Genomic DNA, 24137 nt, shown 5'->3' on the forward strand with positions numbered 1-24137 from the left:
TGCAGATACAGTACACACTGATACAAACATGATCATTCAGTACAGTTGTGTTATATCATCAACTCTGAATTACAGAGCAGATATAAAGATGCAGTCTAATTGATGGCGGAAGGAGAATGTCAGTTCTGGTGTTAGATGTCAGGAACTGTAAAATAAAGCTTCAGATATCGCCTGCTCTGAAACTTGTCTTTTCTTTCGATACAGAGAAGAGAGGTCAGGGTTAGCTAGAGAGCAGGGGCAGGAAGGGCTTTATTGTGGTTATTGTTAAAACTGAACCTCTGTAACTTAGTCAAAGCATTGCATCTATTATAACAGCAGTGTACGAGGGTGCTGTCATCTTTCGTGTGTGGAAAACATGTTAAGTGCCTCCTACAATATATCCACCTTCCTCCCCTCCACTTGACTCTCCTCAACAAATGAAAACTACAGATAAATATAGCATTTAATTTAATATAGCTGCTATGACTTTGACCAATGTATACCATGCAAATGATTTCCTGTTGTCAGTCACCATTTTTTTTAAATGACTAGAGCAGAGCAGGATATAAAGAATGGTATCTCAGTGCCAATGTCTTTGTAATTCTTTAATAGCTGTCATGTAGCTGTCAATAGACCAATGAAGAATGAACTGTCCGTGGTGCTGAAACCACCACCCACATGTGCAGCCTGAGATAAGTCTGCTAAAAATCCAATAGTAACAGGGCCCAAAAATACACTTAGGATTCTCTAATAGAGGTTAAGTCTTAATCAGACATTTGTTTTTTTTTTAATTGATCATCCTGAAAAGGCTGGTGCAAGGTTAACTTCAGTTTTACAAGTGAAGTCATGAATCAATCTCCAGTAGAAAAAGTGTACTGTATCCTTGTGCTGTAAACTTGTGCCCTAAACTAAATGACATTATGCTGATTTCATGTGCTACACTTTCAGACGGCATTATGTACAGTGATGTACAAGAAAATAAGTGGCACTTAATCTTGAAAAGAATCACGTGTGTTGAATATCAAGGTTTACGTTTGTGTTCTTGTCCAGCAATTTTCTTCATCTGTTCGCTCACTTACAGCCAATGAAGCTGTGGTATGATAATACTGGTGGTGTTGGTGCTTATTGTTTGGACATCTTTTTTAAAAGGGACAAATAAATATTTCCTGTCGATAATAACTGATTAAGATGACATAGTGGCAATCAAGGCAAAACTTGTCTTACAGACTGAACACACCCTGAACACACACTCATCGCGCCGTTCTGACTGTCATCAAACTAGCTTCTCAAGCTAGGTAACATCCAGCCTATCGTGAGTTCCTCCTTGAAACTAACTGTTGGTGAACGTGCCTCGTTGCGACACAGATGCACGCGCAGATACACTTACATACATACATACATACATACACATACACACACATACACACCGCACCCCTCTCCTCATCCCCTGTTGCTATGGAACCTGTCGCCAAGGCAGAGGTATTTGGTTGTGTTTGAGGTGGTGGACGAAGTCGACGACGACCATGATGATGATGATGGGCAGGAGGATGATAATAGTTATCGGGTAAATAAGGGTAAGCTGAATTGCATGGTTCTGCCGGCCATAGGCGAATGCAATGCTGGGCTTGCTCTCTGCAACGTGGGTGGAAGAAGCGACGCGTAATACTGCGCAATGCAAACAGAGCCTTTCCACAGTACAACAGAGCACTGCACAGGATTCCAATTCACTCTTTGCCTGTGTATTCCCCTAAACACTTGAAACTCCTTAAGGTTGAACTTTGGGTCGTGTTTGTGTGTAAAACAATCTACTGTCCTCGCTGCCATCCCAAAATAGCACATCATCAACCCAATTCTCAGCAGACAAATAAGTCCTGCAGGCCCTCCTACTGCCACCTGTCATCTCTGCATTTTTCTCTCGTGCTGCTATTAAGGGAGCCCTGAAGAAACTGAAAACTTGGATTATAACGTGAAAACGCAACAACTGATTGGAAGAAAGGATGTTCGATGGTGATCGAGCTCCTTAGCAAACGCACTATGCTGAGTTGTGAAGTACACTTAACATTTTGTATCTGCAGTTTAGTTTAGTTGTGCAAAATGCTGTCATTTTCTACCTACTGGAGATGTGTCTTGAACAATAATATACCCGCCTACAACTGCCAGTTTGGCTAAATACGACCACTGCCCACCCATTATGCCACAGAGCTCACAGAGCACAGGCCTGTCAAAACCCACAAGCGTGGAAGAAATCAAGCAAGAAAAAGGCCTCATCCATATCTGCTCGCGGCTACCTGCAGCCTTATGTTGCGTGATCATGGCACAAGTTCACTTGCTGCACAAACTGCTAGGGGCCTGCGGGGAAAGATCAAATAGACAAACTGCACACAGAGGGGAAGTGGAGAAAAGAGAGCTGCATCTGTCCATCTGTTGAAAATGAGGGAAGAGCTACCACCCCACCCCTTTTCCTCCTCCTTCCATCCACCTCCTCCTTTCCCCATCCCATCCCCATTTCGAGACCACATCATAGCCTACCTACTCCCTCCCTCCCTCATGCACAGTTAGATGTTTGTTAGTTGCAAATAAAAAGGACACCACATACCTTGATGGTTCTCAAGGGTGTCCTCCGGGATGTACAAATGTTTTTGCTTTCATTTACCATAAATGTAGTCCGGCGTTATCCCTATAGGTAAATGGAAGAGAGAGAGGGGGAAAAGCTGGAGAGGAGGAGGGAAAATAAGAAGAGGGGGGAAAGCCCCCAAAATAAATTAAAGAAGAGGGGAGGAAAGAGAAAGAACTGTCTGACACGGACAGTTTGGGGTATTCCGTTGTTTTTGTTTATGGGGAGTGGTTTCTTCCGATGAGTGAATATTACCTAATCCCCATGATGGAGGTGAAGGCGAGAAAAAAGAGGGAGCTTTCGGCGGAACCGGTTGGGGAAAACGCACCGGTGCATCCCTCGGTACAATCCGGGCCCTAGGCAAGAAACATGAGACCAGCACCGCGTTCAATTCAATTCACACCTCTCTCTCTCTCTCTTTCTTCCTCCCTCTCCCGTGTTTGTATATATGTTTTAAAAAAAAAAAAGAAAAGAAAGAAAGAAAAGAAAAGAAAGAAAAAAGAAAGAAAGAAAGAAAGAAAAGTTTAAAAATGTTATAAAGCACGGGCGCTGTCAGTGACGGTCACAATGGAAGTGCTCAAAAGACGCATTCGTGGCGCCATCTTCACAGCGTGTCAAAATGTGAGAGGATGAAGAACAGGAGGTGGAAGTGATGGATATGAAAGGAGAGGAAGAGAAGAGGAGAAAAAATAGAAATGAGAAGAGCGTAAATATTCCATCACGGGAAGCACGGGGTTAAATCTCCCAAAGGTTGTCGGTTATTCCACGTATCTTTAGCAGAGTGCCCCCCTCAATAAAAACAGAAGCCAGGCCGTCCTGTCTCATCCGGAGGCGGTTTCTCTGTCCTTATCCAGTCCAGATGGTCCGGCAGTGTATCTGTCAGTTCAGTCTTTGTGGCTGTCTGCCTGTGGCTTACTGATTGGGAGTTCGAACTCTCTCTCTCCTCTGCCTCTGCTGCCTCTGCGGCTCGCTCTGCAGTGATACGAGAGAGAGAGAATGAGAGAGAGAGAAGGGAGAGGGAGAGAGAAAGAGAGCGAGAGGTAGCCCCCCTCCCAGTGCATGTAGACGCTTTGACTGTTTCCAGATGTGTGTGTGCCTGTGTGTGCCTGTGTGTGTGCGCGCCAGAGAGAGAGAGAGAGAGAGAGAGAGAGAAGGAGGGAGGGAGGGAAGACTGGATATGCATAGTGTGGAAACTGGCGGCTGGTATCCAGATGAGGATGATAGATGGTGAGGATGAAGACAAAGATGATGATGATGAAGTGTGTGGGTGGTGAAAGGAGAGAGGGCCCACAAAATGCAAAATATTTAGGAATACAGGGTTTGATGAAAGAAAGGTGCTGAAACCTGTGAGAGTGTGTGATACAGACAAGCAGAGAGAGAGAGAGAGAGAGAGAGAGGGGGGAAAAGTGTGCCTGTGTGTGTGAGAGAGAGGAAAATAAAGGGGATAATGATCCATAGCAGGGCTCAAGCCCTACAAAGACTTTAATTTCTGCAGGAACAAACGGAGAGCCGAGAAGTTTGTGTACGTCTGATTTGTCCGTAGTGGCCCACACATCTGGACTGTTTCAACCCCATTCTTTTCTTTGGCTAAGGTTGTGTTTACACACACACCAAATATCTGGTTTTTCCAGCTCTTTTATGACTCAAGCTCTGATCTTTTCATGGCTCTCTTAAACAGGAAGAAACCACAGGGAAGTTGATTTTTAGATCCTCGGATGCTGTGTAAATGCAAACTCAAATCTCATAAAGTAGACTGGCTCAGGAAGGTCAGTGCTCAAAGACTGACTGTGAACCTTTTTATCTAGAGGGCAATAAAATGATTTTTTTTTCAGAATTTAATTATCTCTCTCTCTCTCTCTCTCTCTTTCTCTCTCTCTCTCTCCTCTCTCTCTCTCTCTCTCTCTCTCTCTCTCTCTCTCTCTCTCTCTCTCCTCTCTCTCTCTCTCTCTCTCCTCTCTCTCCTCTCTCTCGATATCAGGACAGTGAAGTAGGCTTTGACATTGTTCTCCATGGGCAGAAACAAATTTGTCCTGGCCCCTGAAGCACGCAAAGTCATTTTCTGGCGACATGGGCCCACTTTCTTAGGTAACACAACAATGAATTGAAGCTCATTTGAGAGTAAAATGTCAAACAATGTCAACAACATCAGCTCTTAACTAAATAGCTCCTGACCAGGCTTTCATGGCACACAGTCAGCTTGGCTCTATAGCTCACAGACGCTTTTGGATAGAGTTGCTCGCACAAATAACATGTCAGTTCTTAAACTGAGCTGGTTTCTTAAAAGCTCTCCACAGGCAGCTTTAATAAAACATAAAAACAAGCTATCTCAGTCTTATAAAGAACCTTGACTGCCTTTGAGAAGTAATTCCTTTTATTTAATGTATACATTCAGAGCACGCAAACTGTGTCTGAATATTTCAAATTAAAGGATTACTTTTAGACATCAAATGTGCACAAAAGACTTATAGAAACAGCCATAAACATAATATTTAGGTTCAATAATACATCAGAAAGTACAGACGGTACTCTTGATTCTAATCATGGCACTGGCCATCCCATGTAATTGTTTCTTGACGCTGAATAAGAACTTCACAATTTGCAGGCCTCATGTCATTCTCGCTGCAGGCTATAATCAGGAGGTGAATCTGATGACTCAAACCCAGGCTGTATTCATTTGTTCAGTGCCATAGTGCAAAATCACCACCCACCCCATTCTGTAATAGAATAAAGCTTTTTGTCTACATGTGTCACTGTAGACATAGTAAAGACAGGGAGATGACTGATAAACGATTCTATTGATGACATCTGACAACTGAATTATGTTTTTCAGAAGAATATATAGTGTTTGTGAATCATATGTTATATTAATATACTGTATTTTGACAGAAATTGAGTACTGTTGAATGCCTGTGCTGGTGAATGAAATGAAATAACACCAAATTTATCACAGAGGTTATTATAAAATAGCATTTCAGCAGTGAGTAAAGGACATGTTTCTGCAGGAAAAAAAAAACAAGTCTTCTTTGACTGTAATAATCACCATATTGTTCAAGAAGTTAATACTCATGCATCAGTCTAGATGTAGAATTTTAACATTGAAAGCTGGTCAAGGTGGTGCAGGTTGAATCTTGTTAACCCAGCGGTCCCAACCAATAGCCCAACATCAGGTCCTCTATAAAGAGTAGGTGATTCTAACTAATTCACAGCATTTTTATTCATGTTTGCTGTGAGATGGCAGGCCACAAAGTTTAGAAATTACTGCTGTATTTTTACCAGTTTATCATATTTACTATTTAAATATTACACACTTATAAATCTATGTCTTTCAGATAAATGTTACAGAGTAAAAGGTATAAAATCTGCCTCAGGAGATCCTCCAGCAAAATAGAAATAACTACAACACAGATCATTTCCACTGCTGCAGATGACTGTTTGAACATTACTGCAGTGGCTGTTCCACAGATGGACTGTGAGATGCATCTATTCTTGATTTTTGTGCCAGACCAGTGTCTGTTTGATTACGCTGGCCAGTGAATGGAAGATGGGTGGAAGGGAATGAGCGAGAGAAGGAAGAACAATGGAGGGCAGGTCGTGGGAACAGACACTTCTGCCCAGGGGACACACAAACACACATACACAAATGTCCTCTGTAATGCAGCCTGCACATGGAATACCAGTTCTATTTATGACTTGTGCTATATTAGTGGGTCCAGGCCCTTTGTATGTGCAAATGTGTGTGTGAGTCTAAAGCCCAGTTGGTCTCTGGAATCTCTGTACAGACAAACATTCAAATGCTAGTATCCCATGTGGGAAACCAACAACCTGCTGGTCAGTCAAAGGGGAATCCCCGACGGACAGAGAAAGCTGAACAACTTTGGATGAAAGTTTTATTTTATTGCCAATCAAGGAGATAAATTCATACTTTTAACATCATCCCTTAAAAAGACAAACAAACAAACAACAACATGTAGTTTAGTTTATTATTTCTTACTAAAACTAAGTAATGTTTTAGCTTAAAAAGAATTTGTAAAAGCACATTATTTGTTTCCATGTCTTTAGCTGAATATACATATATATATAGTTCTGGAGCAATGTCCTTTGGACAGACGAGACTAAAGTGGAGATGTCTAGTCATAATATATAGCACCACATTAGGTGAAAACCAAACACAACATATCAACATAAATACCCAATACCAACTGTCAAGCGCAATGGTGAAAGGGTGATGATTCGGGCTTGTTTTGCAGCCACGGGACCTGGGTACTTTGCAGTCACTGAGTCAGCCACAAACCTTTCTGTATACCAAAGTATTCTAGAATCAGATGTGAGGCCATCTGTATGACAGCTAAAGCTCAGCTAAAATGGGATCATGCAACAGGACAATGATTCCAAGCACAACAGGAAAGCTGCAACAGAAAATTTGAAAAAGGGAAGAATCAAGGTGCTGCAATGGTCCAGATCCCAAAGTCCAGATCTCAATGTGAATGAAATGCTGTGGCGGGATCTTCAGAGAGCTGTGCATAAACAAATGTCCTCAAACCTCAATGAAATGAAGCAACATTGTAAAGAAGAGTGGAATGAAATTCCTCCACAATGATCTGAGAGACTGACGACGTCATACAGAAAAATGATTGCTTCAAGTTCTTGCTGCTGAAGGTGGTTCTACAAGCTACTGAATATTGAGGTGTATGAAGTTTTTACAGGACTGCATAGAGTCCTGTTTTCATGTGGCTGTATATGTCGAATGATTCTTATAATCATTAATTGTTATTAACATTTCTCATCAATTTATGACCATATTTGATTTTTTTTCTTTTCAGCAAACATCATTGCTATGGATTACTATAGTTCCTTTAAGATATAGTAACTATAATTAACTTAGCTTATCATTTACAATGTGGCTGGTATAACAATGTGGGCATATGGACACTTTTTACACTTTGGAAGCTCAAAATAAATCACAACATCCCAAAAAACAGTGCTTATCCTAATCTTGCTATTCCAGCACACTGTCCACCAGCTAAATCCTTGCATTATTCCTGCCTGGGAGCCAATAATGAACATCTCGTGGCTTGTCCCCACCAGTTAAAGACATCTGCTCATCTCGACTGGTCATCGACAGTATTGACCTGCTGACAGATGACTCATTAGCCTCATCATTTACAAACTCATACCCTGAACAAACAGATAAATAACACCCTAACAGACATGCATGTGTGCCTTTGAAAAACACACAGCACTAAAGCCCTGACAAATAGGCTCATACTAAATCACCAGGAGGTTATTTTCATCTTAATGGAGACATGTGTGCCTTGGCCTGACCTGGAAGTGTTTCATTTGTATTTAAGAGGAGGATTTGTGTACAACAGTGGTGTGGTGAACCCTTCACCTTAAACCATCTGAAGCAGATATTTTATTCAGTGCTGCTTAGATTGAGTAATAGCTGGATGTTTTTCTTTTTTTTTTCTCAAGGACACACTGATACGGCTGCTGATGGATATGCGTCAACTGTTTAACATTTCAGATTTGTGCCAGGTCTAATTACTGAAGCAACTGTTACCCTACCACCGTTACACTAATGAGAAAAGTGCCTATACAAAGCTAAGCAGTAATTTAGTCATGAAGGATTTCTCTTTGATTTCAAGTCTGACTCAGTGATTGTATGAGAAATAATCCACTATGAGAAGGAAAAAGAGGAACAAGGTTGTGCGCATATGTTCACTTGAAGCAGTTGCAATGCCTGCTCAAGCACCCTTGAAACAGAACAGAATGTGTTGAACTGAAAATAGAGATTCACTGGCAGGTGATATTGTCTGCTATGGATACTACTGAGATTGATTTTAAGAACTTACAGTCCTGAAAGTCCTGTTCCTGTATAAGTTACTGTCCTGTCCTTGAGTATTAATTTCAGGAAGAATGTGTCTCATTTCTGAAGCCTAGAGCTGGAAGATAATGTAAACCAAAAAAAAAAAAACGTCTGAAATGACCTAGGAATAACGGGAAAGAGATTTTTAGCATAACACTGGGATTAAAAAAAATTAAATCCTTTAATATGCCCGAAAAATTTTCACTGTAATTGCCAACTTTGTAGAACTTCACTAAGTAGGCTATCTTAACTGGGTCCAACAAGACACTAAAAGGCTTTAAAGAAAATGCTGCCTTTGCCCTTCTTCCCTCTCCTTTATCACTCCTAACTGAGCAAAAATGACTGAAAAATGTGATGAGTCTGGATCAGTAAAAAAGGATGCAACGAAGGAAAATACATCCTGACAGAGACAGATAGAGGTTACTTTCTTGTGAACGTGAATCTTTTAAGATTGAAAAAAGAAGTCAATTTGCTTCTAACTGCTGTTGTCTATTCTCTTTTTATGTAGACATTAAGACAGTTATAACATTTGCAGTGCAGTCCTTCTTACAAATACATCTGTGCATATTCTTCCTTTGCTTTTAGATCAGGCCCGGCCCATGGAGTAAAAGGAAAAGAATGGATCCCTGATTTAGCCATCCCTTTGGCGCCTCCTAGCGCATTTGAAGGGTGATATAACAGAGGATTGGGTGCCATCAGTCATTATCAGTGTTATATAGCCCACTTAACAGAGAGGCGGATGATAAAAGAGAAACATCAGCTGCTTACTTATGTACTTACTGGCATGCCACGAACACAAAATTAAACCAGCATGAAACAAGATAGCTTTTAAATACCAATACCAAATACCAAGGAACCCTCAGTATACAGCAAAATATAGTTTATTTCTCCCAGACATGCAAGCACACACTCACTCTTTCAAAACAATATAATTATTATATACAGACAAATAAATTAATAAAGCCTATGGAAATAACATTACCTCATCTGACGTCAGTAGTCATGTAATTACTGAAATATGATTAAATTAATGTAGCCTACATCCACATATCCTAATGTGCATATTAAACTTTCTCTTGATATTGTCATGAATGGTTTGAATAAAATTAAGAAAATTTCCTGCAGTTGGCAGCGGCACATTGCCATCGATTTCTCGAAGTTGATTGATATGTCTGACATCGCTAACTGCCGCGCAGCTACTCTCGTCTACGTTGTTTACAATCTTAGTGGTGAAATATGGCCGTTTTCAAACTTACTCGTAGCAGTTAGAGCTTGGGGAACGCTTGATTTAGTTTTTTAATTGGCACGTTTTAATTCGAAAAATAGGCTACTGTGCAGCCACCGATTTAACAAATTTTTCCTTGCTGTTTGTTTGGATTTTAGCTCTTCTTAGCCGCTAAAGCTAGTTGAAAAGCTAGCATCTCCATAGGAAACAATGACAGCGACTTCTGCAGGTAGCAGTAGCTCCCTTGCCGCTAAAGGACTGGACATAAGTCTGGCTGCTTTGCAGCGACAAGACCCATACATCAATAACATTTTGGACGTGGCGAGCCAAGTTGCCCTATATACTTATAACAACAGGACAAATGAGTGGGTAAGCCTTAAGTTTGGTGAACGTGCTAACTTAGCTTTGCCACTGCCCGTTCGGCGCGCTTTGACAGTACTGATTGAAACCAACTCAGCTTATGAGTAAGCGACTGTGGTTGTTAACGATTATTTTCCATAAAAAAAAATAATCATATTTTTATTCCTATTTAATATGACCCATAGCACTATATTTAAAGATTCCTGCTTCCCTTAAACGTGTTTTGACTTTTTCTTTTTGGTAACCAACAAAAAGTCAAAACAGCACATTTCTTACGGAATGAAGAGTTACAGAGCGAGTTTGGCGTGCAGTTGCACAAGTTAATATCAACAAAGAGCAGTAATCACATGGAGTTGGTTTAATTAATTTTGTTGCCTTTTTTTGGTTTTCAGGAGAAGACAGAAGTGGAAGGTACTCTTTTATATATACAAGGTAATGACATTCTGGTATGTCCCATGATATCTGAATGTTAACATTTTTATAAATAGTCTTGCTTCATTTGTAATATTTTCCTATTTTTGCAAGTCAAATCCTGCCATTTGTGATTAAAAAAATAATAATTTACTGAAAACTGTGTAGAATTGGTATGAAGAGGACATTGCGTAACTGAATTGAGATTTTTGAGCAAGTATGGCTTGTTTGGAAGGGTTGCCAGGAGAAAACCTCTTTTTAAAAGAACATGGCAGCATGACTTAGGTTTACAAAACTGCTGGGCCACTGTCCTTTGGACAGATGTGACAAAAATGTAGTTGCTTGGCCATAATGCACAGCGCCAGTTTTGGTGAAAACCAAACACAGCATATCAGCACAAACACCTCATATCAACTGTCAAGCACAGTGGCAGAGGGGTGACGATTTGGGCTTATTTTGCAGCCACAGGACCTGGGCACATTGCCATCATTGAGTTGATCGTGAAGTTCTTTGTATGCCAAAGTATTCTAAAGTTAAATGTGAGGCCATCTGTCCAACAGCTAAAGCTCGACCAAATTGAGTCATGCAACAAAACAATGATTCCAAGCACAGCAGCAAATCTACAACAGAATGACTGAAAAAGGAAAGAATTAAACTGTTGCAATGGCCCAGTCAAAAGTCCAGTCCTCAGCACAATTGAAATACTGTAGCGGGACCTTGAAAGAGCTGTGCATAAATGAATGCCCACAAACCTCAATGAAATGAAGCAGCATTGTATAGAAGAGTGGGCCAAAATTTCTCCACAGCGATATGAGAGACTGATGAAGCAATACAGAAAATGATTGCTTCTAATTAGGCGGTTCTACAAGCTGTTGAATCATGGGACACGCTTAGTTTTTCTCAGGACTGCACAGAAGCTGAGAATATTTCCATTGTGTGTGAATTTCAGGCTGGCGTCTCCCAGGCATGGCTTTACCATCATGAACCGACTCAGCATGGAGAATCTAACAGAGCGAATCACCAAAGACCTGGACTTCCAGCTCCAGGATCCATTCCTGCTTTACCGCACTGCACGATGTAAGGAGACAGACACATAGATGCGCTCACACACACACACACACACACACACACACACACACAGAATTCTGACACTGAAGGTATCAAAAATTTGGCATTAATTACAGTATATATAATGTAAGGCATATACCACATTACCAGTTTTATAGCTTCTGATGATTGACATGAAAGTCTATTATTAGCACCAGAGTCACATCTTTACACTTTGACTTTATCTTACTGTATATTTACAGTGAGAACAAAGGGTAAGAGGATAGGCAGTTGCTTAGTATTAGACTGTAACTAAATCACTTACTACAAGTACTACCTACATATTTTAAGTAACTGACTGAATACATTGCAGTAATTTAATGTCATGTCAACTGTGCTGTCTTACTGCCAATGTTTCACCATCACACCAAAAGGGAAAGTTAAGTATTTTACCTAAATTGCTGATGATCACACAGTTCAAAAACTTTTTCTCACTTCAATTTTTTGCCTATATCTTTTGAAATGTTTACACCAAAAAATGGCAAGTTCATCTATATCCACAGGGAGGAAGTTAGCTAAAAGATGATGACATGATAAGAGTGCCCAAAGCGTGCAGCATGCACTTCATTTAAGCAGAAACTAGTAATTCCATATAAGGAACTAAGCTAAGGTACTCTACTGAATTTTATCAGGCTGACTCCGAGACCTACATATGGCTCTCACATACACAAACACATTGTTGAGTGTGCCTGTGGGACAAGAGTCTGACAGCACTACAAAATCAGCCAGTGGAGATTAGATACGCAGCAACTGTCACTGATAATCTAAACACACACATACACACACTCACTCAGAAGTTGCTGGCACACACAGACCTCCCTCCCTGCCTCGGTCTCCCTCTGTCAGGCTCAGTAAATGGCAGGTGGAATGCTGTGTTTAGATACCAGTGAATTCCTTGTGCCTGCTTTGATCCCCTTACTGTAGTGCTTCGTTTTTCTTACTGACACATAGCCATTATTAAACGTACTGAAGGCTCAGAGAAATAATGTGTCTGGCATAAACTTTGCTCAGTGACCTCATTACACCTTTTACATCAGCCTTAAATGCACTTGGGGTACATTAAAGATGATCTGTGATAGCGCTGGCCTGTGGTCAGAGCATCAGTAATGGAGAATAAATTTTAAGTGAGCTAACACGCTTATCCGTGGAAGGAAAGAACTTTAACGGCACATAAAACTAGTAATCAAAACACAGTTAATGATAGTTTCCTCTGATGAAAAGGAATAATGGGGAGGAGTGATGTGACTCAGAGTGGGTGGTTACATAGCAAACCTAATGGTCAACCCTAATGACTCTATTTGATTACGGTGATTGAATAAGATAATAACACCCAAAAAAGGAGCTATGCAAAAGACTGAAATGATAACAGAAATAAACAATAGTATTATAACATCCAGACAAACTGCACCTCAGATGCTCGATGGAACATTCAAAGTTCAGCATAAGTAAGCCAATATTCACTGAGCGTTTCCAGGATGGTGTTGCCTGTGTGGTGTCTTTCCCGAAAACTACATAAACAGGGAAAAAACTTAGCTCACTGTAAATGCTTTTTCATTGTCTGCATCATAAACGGCTGGTAATGCTGCCAGTCCTAACGCATTGCGACCTCTGTATGGACGGGTCGTGGAATCTTATCATTAGACAAACATGTTGCTCTCAGCGCTGCTGTAACTTCCTGGAATGACCGTTGGCACAAAGTGGCAACCAGTGCTAAAAATAAAGCATGGCGATATCCCAAAGAACAGGGCAATATTTAGGGAGGAGAAATTTGCCCTGAGCAAGGCATTATTTATCCAGGCAAACATCCCAGTCCACAGGATTCAAAACAGGGCAGTTTAAATTCCTTTCTAGCGTCTACAGTCGTATTTTAGTTGCGCTATTATTCTCATAGAGTTGTTTGGCTAATTTTGCAAATTTTGGGTTAGTGTGAATTATGAATATTATCAATATTGCTGTATTATCAATACAACAATATTTCTTATTTTCTTTATTTTCTCTTGCAATACATTATTAGCACACTGATGACAAAAATCTGCATTTTTTTTTAAAGCTTCCTAAATGGACTCCCCAACAAATTTGACTTACCAGAGTCAAACCTTAATGCCTTTTGTTGCTGAGTTTAACAAATGAATGAGGATTAAGCGAACAGAAGTTAACGGACTTGTGGTGCAGAAGAAGAAATTAACACACAGTGGGTGGAAGCACATCAGTGGCCTAATAAAATGAATTGATGTACTATTAAAATGAAATCATGATAATACACCCTCACTACTTTTTGCCTTTTAACTTTTTCTCTTCAGTTACACAGATATTTTTATGTAATGTAGTATTTTAATGTAGACTTCCAGTGTATCACAGAATTGCTGTATTGTGATGCCAAAAGATCACGTGCATCATCCTACACTGTGTTTCCCACCCCTGTTATCAGCGCTTAACACTGTTAATGATGGTTTCCTCTGACAGTCTAACACTGATGCTGATTTGAGCTTCACTGATGTGTAGCCCACTTGTCAAATGTCCTAGATTTGTCTTCGGAAAACTAAAGTCTTCAGTCTTCTCTATATCAGTGGATATATGGAGAGTCTTACCTCCAGGTGGGATGTATCGATACCCCAGGTCTCTCTCTGACACCAGCAATCCTTTAAATCTGACTTCAGGTTCTTCCTGCAGCCTCTCATGTTTAGGTTTCCTCTGAAACAGGCCTCTCAGCATGGTCTCTCGGTAGTCTCAGTCTGATGATGATGATGATAGTATCCCTTTCAGTCTCTCCACAACTTAAAAGTTGCTCAGAACTGATAATAATATGTAGTGCCGGTAATTATTTATCTGGCCAAAAGATGCCAAATGTGATTCTCCACTTCTTTTTTTTCTTTTTTCCTTCTTATTCTTATTCTTTAGAAGGAAAGCTCTACTGATGGTGCTGTGTAAGCATCAGGTTCCGCATATACAGGTTTCCCAGCAGTTGTGGTAGTACTTTATTAGAACTAGGCTTCAGATGCAAAAGAGCAATTTGAATGTTCTTACAGTTAAGTCTCAAGAGGAAGGTGTGACAGAAGTGGTGGATGAGACTTTCAGTAGCTGAAAATGTCAATATTTACTCCTCCTCCAATTTCCCCAAATGTTTTCTCATGCACCAGTCATTCCAAGCATCAGTGTGTTTTACTTCAGGAGCACGTAATTCCTGACAAACCTCCAGGAAACTAAATGCGGGCAAAAGGGTTATTAATACTCTTCCTCATGACTGACAGCATGAACTTTCTTCACAAAGGTGATCTCATACTTCAGTGAAAGTATACCAAATCCATCTTGTTCAGCACTGCTGCTTGTAAATATGTCTGCAGTTATGACTCTACCAAAGTAGCAGAGTAACTGGAATGTCAGCTTTCAGGGTTGCTTTTCATAAATAACAAAACTCCAGTAAAGTCCTGTTTCATTAAACAAAAAAAAGTCCTTAAACGTGTCCTCTTCAGGAGTTTCTAGAGGCTGGTGCTCTTTGATGGGCTGTTATATCATAGGCACAGAGGGTTTCAAAGGACCACACAGCTTAAGTTATGAATTACTTACAGGCTTTGCTGGGTTTCCAATATATTTTGTTCAAACTATAATGGACAGCCTGTGTCTGTGGTGGTTTTTGAAGCTGTCACTCCTCCTGATAGCAGTCTCAAGCTTAAGTTGTAGTCCTGCTGAAGTCGTCATTCCACATGGTCGTTCAGTGGAGTTCCCAGTCGAGGTGGCTTGGTTCTTTGCTCGAGGCATATATTTCAAACATCCCTGTCTTTCTCTTTCAATGTCCAGTGTCGAGTGGAGCTCCCTCTTGAAATTGTAACCTTATGGCCACAACCACTTTCCTCTCCCTCTCTGCGTATCTCTCGCTTGCTCTCTCTTTCCTATCTTGTTGATTTAGAGAGTTTTTACAGGTCCTACTGGAGCTGTGGAAATCTTCTATTTTAAAAACACTGTGCACATCTTTTATCTTATCTTCTTTGCTCTTTCTGTGACACTGAGAGAGAGTGGCATGCTGGCCAAAATGGAGTGTCTTGTGTCTGAAATGTCACAGGTTCTTTTTAGTATTCATTGACATGTTTCTCTTTTGATATGTTTAATGATCTCCCCTATAACGCACTTCACTTTTTGTTTCCCATCCATCTTGGTCATTTTTCCTCCGTTTTCCAGCTGTCTGACTTTCACCGTGTCTCTCTTAGTCTCTGTTGAATAGTCTCATCCCCAGTGAGCACTAAGTGGCTCTGGCTCCACCAGTCAGCCTCCCACTGCAGTTACTTATTTGGTCCTGGGCTTATTTTCCCAGGCTCAACTGAACTCTCTGTGTACGTATGTGTCTCTGCCTCTCCTTCTCTGTCTGTTCCCCTCATCCACTTTGACCTCCATGCCTTACCCAGCCCTCTTTGTAGCCAAGTGGGTGTGTATTTTTGTTCATGTTTGTCTGTGTGGGAATGTGTGTTTTCTTCAACTGAATTACATAATAGTACTATCCAACTCATGATATAGACCCCACCTTTACTCCCTGATCTCCCTCGCTCTCTTTTTCTTTTCTTTTTTTTTGCACTTTAAAATCCTTGTGTTATTCATAGGTTTTTCTCTGTCCTTATTTTACTCTCTAACTCTTTTACTCTTTGCCTCTTTTCTTTTTGGGGATTGGGATCTTCTCTCAACATCCACTTTATAACTTACAGACGTCCTGCTGTCTTGAGCAGAGTAGCACTTTGAATACAGCTGGCAATGAGCACTTGATCAAGTCTGTTCTCATTTGATAAGTGTCTTGTTATAAACATCTGTGCAGGTTGATGAAGGTAAAAGTTCAATGACTTCAGGATCTGGGTTTCCTTAGTACATCACCCTTTTTCTTTCTTGCTCCCAAATTTCTTTTTTCCAGGGAAAATGTCAAGTCTTTCTTCCTCAGTGACTGTAATTGAATGTTTATGCAACAACGATGGCTCTTTCAAGAGAAAGGACAAACATAAACAGTAAAATGAATCACTTTTGAAAAGTAGTGCATCCCATTTACAAAACTCTGCAACTGTGTCTTTCTCCCCCCTTGTTGACCATGTTTACGTAGATGAAGAGACTCCTGGGGGACCATCCATGTTTCGTGGTATAATCACAAAGCTGGCTTCTGTTCCCATTGGCTTGGCTGGGAAATGACTCTTTTTAAACCCTGGGGTTATACCCACCAGGGCTAATAATAAATGGTTTATCTATCTGTTAGGTCTGCACTGATGTCATAGCAGCAAAATTGTGCTCCAGCATGGCTACACATTCATTCAATTGTAGGAGAATGGCAGGTCGAGAAGCTCATTTTGTCGTCTGCTGACCTGGACTGAACAGACAGTTTTATTATTTCACCAAGCTAACTGGATTGTCAGCAATGACCCGGTCAATGCTGCAAACAATTTGCTGGATTTTTGTTAATGTAATGTCTTCAAAAGTTCAACTTTGTCTCTCTCTGCATCTCAAACCCCCTTGTCTTCTTCCCAGTGGTAATCCATGGGATTTGGTTCTATGATAAGGAGGACTGTCGACGCATTGCCCAGGGGATGAAGACGTAAGTAACTGTAATCTTAATATTATCTTCAAAACTAGATTTGGTTTGCTTAACAATGACTGAATTATGGTCCAGCTGCTAAAGCTTGACAGGACTGTTTTATTCCTGTGTGCAGTCTGACCCAACAGGAGCAGGTCCTGGCTCAGTCCCACGGTGGTTGGTTATCCCGAGGAGGAGTAGGGGGAGGAGGAGAAGGTGAAGTAAAGGGAGTGGACATCATCCAGATGTTAACCAAAGCCCGCACAGAGTATGATAAGGTATGGTATTTTCTAGGATCCTCAGTCACTTACAGTAGTGCATTTTTTTATCAGTTTATAAAAGACTGGTTTTATTTATTCATTTATTTATGTATTTTTCTTCATATGTCTCTCCTGTGCTTTCTATGCTTCTCTCTTAGGAAAAGTCAACCTCAGAGCCAAAGGAGATTGGTGGTAGAGGCGTTCTAAGTGGAAACCCCAACCTGATTAAACCAATACCCGTTAAACCAAACACTCAGGTAGAACACCCTGTTCCACTTTCAGTCTAAAGTTGCTTTTTATTCTTTATTAATCGAATTAAAATCCAATTTTTCATGCGCCAGGTTGTAATCATTTTTTCTTCCATATTTGTTTAGCTTTCTGTTGAAGCTATCTGTTGTCCATCAACTTTTTGCTAAATTCACTGCTCCTCCATCATTTATATTTCAAATCTTCAGAAACTTAGCACAAATAATCTTTGGGTAAGGCGCTACAAAATGTGGGAGACAGATTTTCAATTTTTCTTTTTTTTTTTTATGAATTTTTGAAATGTTCCAGAAATACTGTACATCAGTGTTTAACTTTAATCCTACTCCTCCCTTATTCCTGTGCTGACTCTTGAAACATGGTATGAGTATACAATGTGCAAAGTTCTAAAAAAAACTTCAATTTTTTTTTTTTTAAACCACTTTTTGAAATTTTAAAGGTACACAGTAAATTCATGTTTAATTTTTTTTTTTTTTTTTTTTTTTTAAACAAATTTTCAAGAAACCCTGTAGATTGATGTTTACTCACTTTGATCACTACTCCTCCCTTATTCATAAGCTGACTCTTCTGAAACTTGGGAGAGTAGTCATTAGGCAAAGGTCTACAAAATGTTCCAGAGAGATTTTCAGTTTTTTACCTTTTTATTTTTTACAAATTTGTAAAAAAATAAAAAAAACTATCAGCTCAACAATGGTTGACCTACATGTACAGCCAAATTACTTTGTGTGCCAAGATATCACATATTGTACAAGTAAAGCATTTCACAGTGGAGCTCTCTGGTCCAACAGGTCTTTTGTTTCTGCTTGTGCTTACCTGTCGTCATCTGTCTTACTTTACTGTGTTTCTCTCATTCAGGACAATGAAGGTGCTGAGCCCAAGCCTCTTTCTTTGGCTACTCTGTTTGGCTCTCAGCATCAGCATCGCTCATCTAAACCTGACTCTGTCCCTCTTGTGAATGCTTCACCAATGGGATCATCAACAGGAAATGAATCTCGCCCGCCTGTAGCTCGCACACTCACCTACGATGATACTGTGAATTCTGGCAGAAATGTGGCCTCTGATGGAGGTATCAAGGCTGTGGTTGGGCAAGATGGAGGAAATGCTGTTTCTGGCTTGCTGCAAAGTCCCACTAATTCTCACCAGCTGCAGCCTAACCAACCGCAGCACTGCCCGGCCATCGCAAAGCTCATGCAGGGACAGAGAGGTGTCGGTAGTGTTGGTGGGGTGCTGCAGACAGTATCCGAGTCCCCCGAGAACCGGCTGTGTGACAACGGGGTGCTGCTGGAGCATCACCCCCATCACCATCATCTTTATCACCATCAGCAGCCACACCACCATCACCCGCATCAGCTTCAACCTGACCCAATCAAGAGACTTTTCCAAACCCAGCCACCTCCTCCACCCACAACCTCTTTCTCCTCTGCTGCCCCTAAGTGTTGCTCTAACCCTCATCTCTCCTCCCAGCCTGTACTAGTGGATTCTGCATCATGCGCTCACCTTCAAGCGCAACAAAGCCAGCAGCTGTTTTTCAGCCTGTCCAATTCTCAACCTGAAATGCAGAACAGCCAAACAGCTTCAACCGCACAGGGAACAGGTGGGAAGGCTTTTATACTTTCATTGTTCAATAACCTTGTACTGGATCAGTGTGCCACATACACATTTTTATAATTATTAGATTGATGGTGCTACAAATCTCAGCTGACTTCGTTATAATAATGCCAGTCACAGAAAGTGGCAACATTCTCAGTGGTTTGTTTATTGTGATTTTAGCATTTCTTATTTCTGGTTCTTACTTGGTAACCTTGTGCTTTCTTGTCAGGACTGTCTCAGATGCCAGGTATGGTGTCACCTCATGAGCTCCTCCAAAAGCTCCAGTTGGTCCCGCAGGAGCAAAGCCTGGCTTCTAATCTCCTGCCTCGAATCTGTCCAGGACTGGCTCCTCGATTCTTGGGGCCTGCTCAAAGTCAGGGTGCAGGCTCAGCTTTAGCCACTGTCCCAAACCCAACTGCAGGCACTGCAGCTCATAAAGCGGCACTGCAGTTACAGGTAAAGCCCAGTGTACACGGTTATAAGTTTACTTCATCAGTTATAGAAACTGAGAAAATAACAAATACTAGTCTTTTTGTTATGGAAAAGTGGAGTCAGATTAGTAGCATGATAGTTGCAAAGGTACTATCAACTGTCCATGTCTGTGCATGTGATTTTCTCCCAGAGGATACCAGCCACTGTGGCCCCAACTCTGCTCCTTTCTCCCAGTGTATTCATCCAGACAAAGTCAAGCAGTGGGTTGTCAGCAGTTGGTCAGGAGAGCTGCCACACACCCTTAACTGTGCCAAGACCCCCCCTGCAAGAGGAGGCTAGAATCCTTTCCAGAAGTCAGCTTCAAGCCACACTGCTGCATCTGATACAGGTAATATTCCTTAAAGTCCGTGATCTATAATGATGTCATAATGCATGCTGTCCAGTTGTTGTGTTTATGCTGGACCCAAATCTGACCCACATTTTGTTAGCTGAGAGAAAAAGCAGGGCTAAACATACATACACTCAAGAATTTAGTGTGAAGCTGTTTGCTTGTGTGTTTCAGACTGACAGCTCATTCCTGGACTCCATTTATGAAGCATATGTCAGCCGCTTTGCTAAGGACTCCAGCAGCAAGTATTGATGCCTCTTCATGCCCTCTTTACACACACACACACACACCCTACTGGAAGCTAGTTCTTACACCTAATATGGGTGCACCAGTTCCTCCAAATCTCTCTCACACACACACAAGCCGTATCTCCTCTGCACTGTTTCATCAGCAAATCGGACTCTGTTCGCTTCAAGCTAAGTGTCTTGTTGCACAATGGTTATAACAAATAATACCTTTTGGTTTTCCAGACTAGAAACAACTTTTCCCATGTTTGAAAAATTTAATTTCAGTCTGTAGATACAGATTTTACTTTGGACCTCAGCTTTTTGATCTCAGTTACATCAAAGCATGCTGCACTTACAGTTTTCCAAGATGTGCAATTGTAATAGTAATCTGTTTCTTTTCCATTAAGTGTAGCAGTTTTTATTTTTTCCTTTCAATCAGTTGTCTAGCACCAGCCAGCCTACTAGCCTTTAACAAAGTCTTCCTAGTCTAAAATCTAGTGCTGAAGGACATGCTCAAATATTTTAAGCTGTTATTATTTTACTTACTAAAGGCATAACATCTGTTATTTAAGCACCTTGTCATGTTGATTTTTGTTTCGGTCCTTTTTTAACAGACATTAGCAGTGATAAATATCTGCGTTGGCATTTTAGTTAACTAAATGTTGTCAGCTGGTGCATGTTGAAGAGGATGAGTGAGCCTGCAGAATAACTTTATCCTGTAATTGCTTTTCAGTTGTGAAGAAGAGTAAACGGTTTACTTTTACAGCACTTTTTAACATAACAAGAGCTCTGCTAGTCTCACTCGTTCTCTTCTGAATATGATAATCAATTTGAAGTAGGAAAATGACAATATAAGTCACACTTGAAAAAACAAGGAAATTACAGGAGCCTGACAGCCTGCACTACCTCACAGAGCGCTAGTTTGGAGGTGTACTTGTGTCTTTATGAAGTGGCATAATGGTGATTGGTTTACATAATATAGTAAGACATTTTTGCTCATTTTATGTAAAGGGATTTCAGAAGGTTTTAACACAATTAAATATCACCTAAGCTGATACATGGTTCTAAATAAACAAAAGGAGGTCCAGTCCAGTCCCTACCTGATTAATTTTGGTTAATCAGGTAGGGAAAAAATGTAAATGTAACATATCCAACCATAGCACGGTTAACTTGTTCAGGTCCGTTCTAAGTCCTGGTGGAAATTAAGCATAAAATTTAAAAGGAAAATGTATTTGCACAATACTGTTAAACTTTATTTGCCATATAAAGTGATATTTTTCATTCAGTTGATCGTCATTCAGTACTTAAATCGTTTAATTTTTTTTCAGAGTCGTGGTTTTCAGTTGGTGATCAGCTTGTGTGTTAAACTCATATATAGCCAGCCTGGACAGTAGCTACCAGACAGACACATCAGCAGCAACAAAGGCAGAGAATATCTTTCAGGAAAAAAAAAAAAAAAAAGATTTTATTCCATATTTTTGTACTCAAGAAGAAAATTTGTACAAATACCCAGCATGTATTTAAAGGTATATCGAAATGTAAAGTTCAAAATTCTGCAACATATGTTCAGATGCTGTTTTAATTCAAAAGATGTCATCTGTGATGTTTCTGTAAACAGAATAGGAAACATTGAAATGTTAATTAAAGTTTTTCTACAGGTTAAATTTTATTCCTTTTGGCTGGGATATTTTTTTGTTACATAAACTGGAATATATTTTTACTGGCTATTAAATGTTGAAAAACTACCTTTGGTTGTGTTTTTATTGTCTTCATATGAGTTTGTTGGCTACAACCCCAGGTTCCAGTAATTACAGTAAATTTGCACTCAGCAGCCAATACATTAGGTACACCTGTTCAACTCCTTGTTAGCACAAATATCTAATCAGCCAATCACGTGGCAGCAACGTAATACATTTAAGCATGTAGGCGTGGTCGCAATGACCTGGTGGCATTTTTTACAACCACTCATTACAACCAACCTACACTACAAATTCAAGCATAAACAACCCATCTGAAACCACAACATGAAGCGTTATGCATAAATATAAACACAGTACACTCAGCAAACTTGTTTTGCAAGTTTCAAGTGAGATGATGCTTTAAGGGCAGCCTCACAAGGTGATTGACCTTTCTTAGTGCCAAATAGCTATAAGGGCTAGCCAACTTCCTAAGGTTTGACTTGCATAGGTGCATGTGCACTAAAATCAGTGTCCTCAGTCACGCTGATGCTCCAAACTACTATTAACCAAATAATTAACATGGGGTTGGTTGTTAAAACAGTATCTTGGGGATATTTAACATTTTCACTACCAAGCTGTATGACTTACCTTTATTTTACAACTAAAATTATGTCAGAATTCAGCTGTGGGACCCTCAGGTGACAGACTTGGACCCCCCCAGGACCCATCCATAACAAGGGGTCCGTCTGGGGTATATTTCCAGCAGGATCACACCTCACATGATCTCAAACTGGTTTTCTGAACATGAGTTAACTGCACTCAAATGGCCTCCACAGTCACCAGATCTCAATCCAATAGAGCACCTGTGGCAAAAGGGGTCCTACCTGGTACTAGCATGGTGTACCTAATGAAGTGTATGGTGGGTATACAATCAGTAGTGTAAAATAATGTCTACAGTATTCAGTCTGGTTTTACACACCCAGGAGAATAGAATTTTTTCAGTATTAAATCGCTCCCCCTTTTTGAAGGTTAACTACAGTAAAATACAGTTTAATAAGTTTTCTTTCAAAAGGATCATTTGGAGCATTTAGTAGCACTTTTGTGGCTTGTGTTTAAATCATGTCACATCTTTATCAGTACAGGAAGTACCCTCTAAATTGATGTGGTGTTTGTGAAACTGCTGTTTCCTCACAGATGAGAATGTCTTGAAGTACTCATAGAAATGAAAATGTAAACAAAATCAGTCTGCAGATTTGGATCATGTTATACGGTTACCACCACCAGAACAGCCGTTTACTGTCAGGAACATCAAACATCACTTTCTACACAGGCGAAGTGTGCATTCCCTCCCAGTAAATTAGTGTGGGGAAAACTTGGCTTCCTCTCCTCTGTCGCTTCCTTCCTGCATCCTGTCCTCAGCCAACACTGGCATGCCATGGATTGTACTTAACATTAACTTCAGCACCTACAGTAGCAGAATCATTTATCCAAAGCAACTCAGAATGAGTTCAAAATAAGATAAACTTTGATTCAAATAAAAGGATTAAAGGAGATCTGTATGAATGTCAGTGTATGAATAATATTTTTAAGACCTTTTATGAGTAAGTTTTTGTTCAGGGTTGATACTCATACATACACATATTCTTGTCTCTCAGACTCGGAGGTTCCAGATCATTGGTTTAGCTGATGGAGCTAAATGTAAGGGCTGACTATTAGCCTTGGCCTAGAGTAATCAATGACTGTGTATGTGTGGGTGTGTGTGTGTGTCCTTGCCCAAAGAGGCGGAGTCTCTGATTTGTACAAGGACTCCACACCACTTTCGTTAGGACTGTATTCTTAGATGGATGATATTGTGCAGTTGTCTACATTAAATTTTAATTTCATGTAATTCTCACTTTCCTAGTCTCACACAGTGGAGTTCACTCTTCAAACACAAGCTGGAACAATAATTAAGCACTGCAGGGGTACAGGTGAGTAGTACTTCAAGCTCCGCAGTTTCTTTGGGAATATCGGCTCTAGTTCTGTAGTTTTTTGTTTTGTTTTGTTTTTACATATTCATTTGGATTCTTGGATTTATATGTGTGCAGGGTGATTAGCATGTAGATCAAAAGTAAGACTGACAGGGTACATTTAAGAGTGAGATTAGAAAAATGGAATTAAAGATAAAAACCACATACCGTGGGTTATCCAGCCAAA

The 24137-nt window shown here is 40.3% G+C and overlaps 1 protein-coding gene across 1 annotated transcript; it reads left to right on the top strand.

The window, feature by feature from the left end:
• Positions 1 to 11435: 11435 nt before the first annotated feature.
• Positions 11436 to 21742, top strand: LOC115773803 (mRNA-decapping enzyme 1B-like). Its single transcript, XM_030720719.1, has 10 exons — positions 11436 to 11532; positions 16637 to 16710; positions 17007 to 17122; positions 17238 to 17379; positions 17520 to 17618; positions 18481 to 19219; positions 19445 to 19671; positions 19838 to 20035; positions 20210 to 20280; positions 21591 to 21742. The coding sequence occupies exons 1-10, from the start codon at positions 11436 to 11438 to the stop codon at positions 21610 to 21612; spliced, it is 1785 nt and encodes a 594-aa protein (XP_030576579.1). The 3' UTR covers positions 21613 to 21742.
• Positions 21743 to 24137: the final 2395 nt, after the last annotated feature.

The sequence above is a fragment of the Archocentrus centrarchus genome, chromosome 23, assembly GCF_007364275.1.
Source record: "Archocentrus centrarchus isolate MPI-CPG fArcCen1 chromosome 23, fArcCen1, whole genome shotgun sequence".
Classification (NCBI taxonomy): Eukaryota; Metazoa; Chordata; class Actinopteri; order Cichliformes; family Cichlidae; genus Archocentrus; species Archocentrus centrarchus.